The sequence below is a fragment of the Morone saxatilis genome, unplaced genomic scaffold (assembly GCF_004916995.1).
Source record: "Morone saxatilis isolate NCDOM2014 unplaced genomic scaffold, NCSU_SB_2.0 Contig21, whole genome shotgun sequence".
Taxonomy (NCBI): Eukaryota; Metazoa; Chordata; class Actinopteri; family Moronidae; genus Morone; species Morone saxatilis.
In genome coordinates this window covers 2,125,545-2,132,468 of record NW_023339774.1, presented here as the reverse complement: position 1 = coordinate 2,132,468, position 6,924 = coordinate 2,125,545, and the positions used below count along the sequence as shown (strand labels likewise).

The following is a 6,924-nucleotide window of genomic DNA, read 5'->3' as shown; positions in this document are numbered from 1 at the left end:
AAAGTATCGAAAAAGTATCGAAATCGCAATTCTTGACTTGGTATCGGTATCGAAACAATAATTTCGGTATCGTGACAACACTATTCTGCACAGACCAGCTCAACAGCAATTTTCATGGTTTCTTGATAGAAGTGCACACAGACCAAGGTTGAAGTTCAGTTTTACTCTTACGTTCCTGTTCATGCTTTCTGATATCAGCTCTACTGTATTTTACTGATCACATTCAGCTGTGTAAAACCAGCCTTTACATTTTAGTTTTTCATCAGTGAACCAGCAGGAGTATTTCTCACAGTGACAGAGTTAGCTGGACTTTGTCAGCAGTGCTATATCCGATAAAAATTGGTCTACACAAGAAATACTTGGGGCTATTTGGTCAGCGGATCAGACAACAGGCTTTAGTTGGTGCCAACCAGCACAGCTATCAAGGCAAACAACTTTTGCCAACTGCGTGGTCGGCTCTTCAAGGGGCCACCAGGGGGCATCACTTGCATGAAAGCATCTTAATGTCTTCTTATGATTGTGCAAAATGGAAATCTATTGTAATGCTAGAATTATGTTATGTAACATTTTACAAGTTGAGCGGGAATTCAAGTTTTAAAAACTAAAAGTCTGTCATCGGCTGTAGGGTAGGGTTTAAGTTAGCTAAGGGTTACGGTTACCCTAGCTAACCCTAACTGAATATTTTCATTCTTCATTCAGCCATGGACTTAAGAAAGTGGTTGAGCAGCTCAACAGCAATGAGCTCTCGGCCAAGGATTGATGATGTCACTTCATTTGAATCGTTGGAGTTGCTGTCAGTGTCGTGGCTACTACTAGCCCTCCCCTTAAGGCTATATCCGGGCTGGATTTAGGAGAAGATGGGCCTAAACATGTCAGTCTCAATACCTATCCCATGAGCCTGTTTGGGTGGAAGAAGATATTTTTTCCTGCTGCCTTGCACCAGAGGAGGGACTGGCTGAAGTACTAAGCGCATGTGGCTTTCAGTCATTTGGGATGCTTTTTGTTCAGTGTAAAATGTGTATGTTCTTGCTTTTTATGTACACCTAAGTAATTCCTCCTTGTGTTTTTGCCCGATTATTAGGGCCACAATGCACTATTTTTGTGATTTTCTTCTTAAAATGTTCTCCTAGGGAGCCTACCATGGTTTCACTTTCACTATACAAACCTATGTTGCCACTTTCACTTGGAAAAATGGTTTCTCACAACTCGGGGTGAAAGAGGGCTATAGATGCACACCAAAATATAGATATCTGATTCTTACCAACAGCTGCTTGACGGCTGTATACCTGTAACCATCAGCTGCAGGATCACATCTGCAGACCTGTAGGGACTGCAGATGTGATCTGTGTATGGTGCATAATTGTGTCTTACCTTCAGTAATTATTTTAATCTTCTGACACCACAGCAGAATCACACTGCAATTGATTTGCAGTGGGGTTGTACACACTTATCAGCTGTTCCACACAGATTCCAAGTTGAGACAGCAAGATAATTTGCAGTACAGTGGCTTTGACTTTTTTTTACACATCTCCAAACCTCCATTTCCTCTGGATCATCAAAATAAATTCTGTGGTGTCAGCAGGATTATTACTGCGAGCTCTCAGTTTATGTAAAAGGCCACTTCGCTACTCACATTGCAGTGCATATGCAAATGTACCCTCATATGACCGGAATGCACCCAACTGGACAGTGTGTGTTTATTTGGCTGTATTGGTTTGTGTGTGGTTTGTATATATTATACATACATCATTTACAGTATGTACTGTATGTCTTTTGTTGTATTTGTAATGGCTGCTGCAAGACCAATAAAACCAAGTGAGCTTTTTTTGTCAGTTTTTTCTTTTCCTTTTGAGTACATGAGGTAGAAATATTCATAAGGCAGGGCAGCATGGTCCATTTTTGTAGCCTATATGTTTACATTCTGGAACTTTGGAAGCATTAAAAGTATGCTAAATTAGCTACTAGCAGTTCCAGTTTGCAGTGCACCCATGGATGCACAGACTGCCACAAACTATCACTGCATTACTTTGATACTGAAGAAATCTTAAAATTGTGATGATTCTCAGGCAAATTCTGGACTTATAATGAGCATCTTTTTTTATGATTTATTAGATGTCTGTTTGCAATGGACATCAAAGACAATGGTATCCTTGTAAAATGTAAGTCATACTGAACCTAAAAGAAATAACCATGTCCGTTCACATTTGACTGAGTTATGACTCCAAGGACAAACTGAGGCAATCTACAGCTGCAGCTGCAATTGCTGACTGTGTTGATAAGCAGCCAAAATTTGCCATTGTTTTCAAGGCACCAGTACACACCTGTGCCTTTCAGCTCATATCTCTCCCTCTGCGCACCTTCAACTTTCCCTCAGAGGGGGGCCTTACATTTTGAAAACCTCTGGGGGTACTGTACTGTATATTTATGTGTGTCCCAGAGAACAGTAGTCTCCAGCTTGGACTCTGTGCCTGCTTTTTTATGATTATTATCATCATTAGTATTATTCATTAGTCATAATTTGCATTATTATTAGTCATATTATTTTCATAATTCATCATCATATTGGTCATATTTCTATACTATTATAGTTGTTACGGTTGCTATTGCTGTGCATATCTGTCTTTCTCTCTCTACCTGCCTCTGTCCCTAACCTCAACTGATGAAGCCAGACGGCTGACCAATTAGAGCCAAGGGTCTTGAACTATCTGCCTGTTAAAGGGATGTTTTTCCATGTCACTGTCGCCAGGTGCTTGCTCATGGTCAGCTGTTGGGTCTCTGTAAATAAGCCCGTAGTACAGTGCGTAGACCTGGTCTATTCAGAAAGAGTCCTAAGAAAACTTCTGTTCGGATTTGGCACAGTATAAATAAAAGTGAACTCAATTGCATTGTAACTAACCATGGATGTATGTGCGTGCTACATAAATTAACGTAATTACGTAGCAGGTTGAGATTGAAATAAAATATTATAGGAAATGTAAAAACTTATTTTAGATCACATTTTAGTGATGTCATAGTTTAGGTACTCAATATATCAGTACTATATGATTTATTAGATTTATTTATATTATTTTTAAAAATATTTCAGAGATTCCTCCACATACCATATCATTTGAGAAGTGCTCCAAAGTATTCCATAAATTTCATGACCAGACTGTAAACAGGGGAGACTTAAATGAGTTGGGAACGCATTTGTAGATGACATCAATCAGTAAAATGAGGCCAGATCACCGGAGAGCAACCGTTGACTGATGGCAGTGTCGCAGTTGAAATGTGTGTCAGAATAAACAGCCATCAGTCATTTGCAGGGTGAAGGAAGTTGGAAAATCAGCCAGAAATGTTAAATGGTTTACGTAGGCGACAGTTGTCTCAGTGCGACCAGGCAACATGTTCAAAAGTTAGTCTTGAAATTTGATGAAATGTCCTGACATATGGCAGTTTCATTTTTGAAGCAGTTTGTTGAAGTGATGTTGTTGTGACTCACCCGGGACAGGACAACCTCTAAGGTGATGTTCTGAGGAGGAGCGCTGGGTACTGCAGAGACAAACACAAAAACTGTGTAAATAAGTTATTCATGATATAAAACTGTATGCTTACAGACAACTTTGACTCAATGTAAATGTTGAGATGCACTGTGCAAAGCAATCTGTGGTTGCCTCATTGAAGTTTTCTTTTGCTGTTAATTTTGAAAATAACATTTTACAATTTTTCCAATGCTCTTAGGCTTCTCAAATCTGAGGAAACAATCTGGGAAGGTAAAACAGAGGCCAGACGGATACCAATTTTCTTTTCCTAGGATGGCAAAGGGATGACCCGCCCTACTCTGCCTCTGATTGGCTAGTAGTTGTTAAGGCATAAGGAGCGAGAGTGGAAAGGCAGACTAGGGCATTTCATTCCATTGCAATGCTAGGAAAATAAATAGTGCAGTGATATGACTTCTACATCACAGAAATGAAAGGAACACTTTGGGATTTACCCTAATCTACTGAATCACACACTTAAGACGAATATCAGTTGTTGAAAGCTGTATTTTCTTTTTTGTTGAAGCTAAGCTAACACTTAAAATCGCCTAAAATCAGTTGGTTGTATTAATAGTTTTCTATAGTGCGAGTGTGTTGGCTGCGTGCCGGGCTGACTCTGTTTGCTGTCACCTCACTGCTGTCAATCAATCATCCTGATGACATCAGCACAGACAGGAAGGAGACGGAGCGACGATGTGACAGCATTCAGCCTCCGAGATCTGAGTGCGTCAGTATACAGCAAAGCAAGATTACCACCGCATGCATGACAGGTGTCAACACACACACACACACACACACACACACACACACACACACATACACACTCTTCATCCCTCTGAACCGTCAGGACATCAGACTGATTCAGAAATCAGTCCTGGTTTCTTTTATTTCTTTGAGTTTTTAATGATCTGACTTTAAATCACAGACAACGAGACTCTCAGTAAGCATCACAGCAGGAAATGATCTAAAACAGACAAACAAAAATAAATAGGAGGATGGAGAAAACAAACAAGATAAAGATAAAGAAGATGCTGAGGAAGGAGGGTAAAAGATGAATAAGATGAAAGAGAAAAAATAAAGAAGAAAGCTGAGGAAAACAAAATGGAGAGGAAGATGAAACAAAGGAAAGAAAAAACATGAAGACAGAGCATAAGACAGAAAGTTAAAAACAGGAAGAAAATGAAGATTCTGAAAAATAAAGATAAAGACTGAGCAGAACATGATGGAGAAAAAGAAAAAAAAACGTGAAGATTTCAACAAAGAAAATGAAACAAGACAAAAGGAAGGCAAAGAAAGAAAACAAAGAAGACGGGGAGCTACAATGTGAAAACAAAGAAGATGAAATATGAAAAATAAGAAAATGATGACGGCAAACATACAGATGGAGTCAGTGAATAGCAGGAGGAAGAGGACGGACGGGGCGATGATGAAGAGGCAGCAGAATCAGAGACCAAGTGTTCAAATTGAGAATCAAAGTGTTTTGGTTTGAATGAACTCTGCATCTGTCCACGCAGACGCCTGATTAACTGTCAGCAGCTTATCTATTGATTCAGCTGCTCACTGACTGAGTTTGTGTGTGTGTGTGTCAGTTTTATTGTGGATTCAATTAGCCCACAAGTCATTGTTATCATGGAGACGCAGCCGGAAGATTCACAATACAGCCACTTTGCATCTGTGTGTGTGTGTTATTTCAGATCAGTTTTATTTATTTATGCTGTGATTGCAGCTGGACCGATGCCTCCATTCTCTCTCACTATAACACACTGAGCACCAGTCAGCAGCTCAAGTTCCATTCCGAGGAGATATTAAAGGGAAACTTTGCCAGCTTTGTATTATTACAATGTGGGTAGTATATGCAAATGACCAGGCATTACCTTCCGTCCATGTTGCCTGCACACAGACCTCTCTCGATCCGACAGTCCGTGGCGGCGGACAGACAAAAAATGGAGAAGTGCAAACTGTAGTTGGAACAACTGCCCTAGAGCTACCGACAGTTGGATGGAGAGAGGCACGACGCGTCATCTGACAGACGTTTGCCGGCACTTTTCAATCATACACATACAGGGCTTCTAGATACAAACGTGGAGAGATCGTGGAGTGATGGGAGGCTCCCACTGTTTCTTTTTATCTCATATATCTTGATCTGTTCATGTTGCGTGGCTGTTTGTTACAAATTCTTGTTGTTCACATGTGGACCAGAGTAAACAAACACCATGTTTCCCTCCAAACGACATGCAAAGTATGACCGAATTTGCAGTAAATCGTCAAAAGAAAATGCAAATGAGTGCCGGTTCCCATCGACTGCTGAGTTCTTCCCACACATGACAATATTAAATACTGAGCTCTCAGTTTCTGGCTCTCTCTTTGTGTCTGTGTGTGTATGGACTCGATTAGTGTGTGAGGCTAAGAGGCTAAAATGAAGCAGCTCCTTCCTCATCCCCCTGCTTAATTAAAGACCCCTGAGTCCCCTAATGAAACTCCTGACAGCAGGAGAGAGAGTGTGTATGAGAATGTGTGTTAGGGAGAAAGGGATGAAGTGTGCTCACACATACACAAATGGTGTCAGGTAATAGGCAGCGCCTGGTCCAGCAGTTCTCTGGTCTTAGCTGAATGGCTGCAGAGCTTCAAACTGGGACTAGTTCAAACCAGTCACACACCCTAAGTGCATTTTAGCTTTCTGGACACTGTGTGCTTTGAAACATCAGCTGCATGCTTATTTGTTTTGTTAGTCTTATTGATTTTTTTACACCCTTAATTTAAGGAGTTTTACTCTGAAATGTCGTGTGGTCAATATTTGGGAAAATATGACGACCTGAACCTTGACAACATACAATAACTAAAGATGCTAATGCCACTTATCTCGGATTTTACTGAACTGGGAGAAAAGGCATTAATCGCGTATTGATCTCTTTGGCAGAACTCGGTTTGTGTAAACATGGATTATATTCAGTGATAATCTTCTCATTTTAAAAACACCCAAACACTGTCACTCCTCTTCTGATTGTCTTCCACGATTAAATCTCACGTCTGGCTCTCTTTTCTCTTTCAAGGTCCGCAGATATGCTATCATTATCACGCTGTGATGTTATCTGGGCCATAGCGATGGGTGTTATTATGTGTAAGTTTCTATTTTCTTGAAGTTCAAAAGTGAAAAGTAGACCGTAGCTCAGATATTTCATATCCTGTGGTGTAAATTATATAACATGCTAAACCAGTTGAGTCAGACACAGTTACATCAAGAAATTACCCATTTATAGGAAATGGTTGCACAGCCAGATCTGGTAGGAAAAGGCTCTGCTCTTTGATGGAGCTGTCAAAGAATCCGAACAGCAATGAGAATTCTGCTGAGGGAACTAAATCTCCCATTATACACCTTTTTCACAGGGTAAACACAAGTGTTACCAAA

The 6,924-nt window shown here is 40.3% G+C and overlaps 1 protein-coding gene across 1 annotated transcript in view; it reads right to left on the bottom strand.

The window, feature by feature from the left end:
• Positions 1-6,924, bottom strand: part of LOC118332819 (netrin receptor DCC-like) — a 210,084-nt gene that overhangs the window by 84,234 nt on the left and 118,926 nt on the right. The window contains exon 11 of the mRNA XM_035668249.1: positions 3,482-3,552. Coding sequence (XP_035524142.1) covers positions 3,482-3,552 — 71 coding nt within the window. The remainder of the gene's footprint in view (positions 1-3,481; positions 3,553-6,924) is intronic.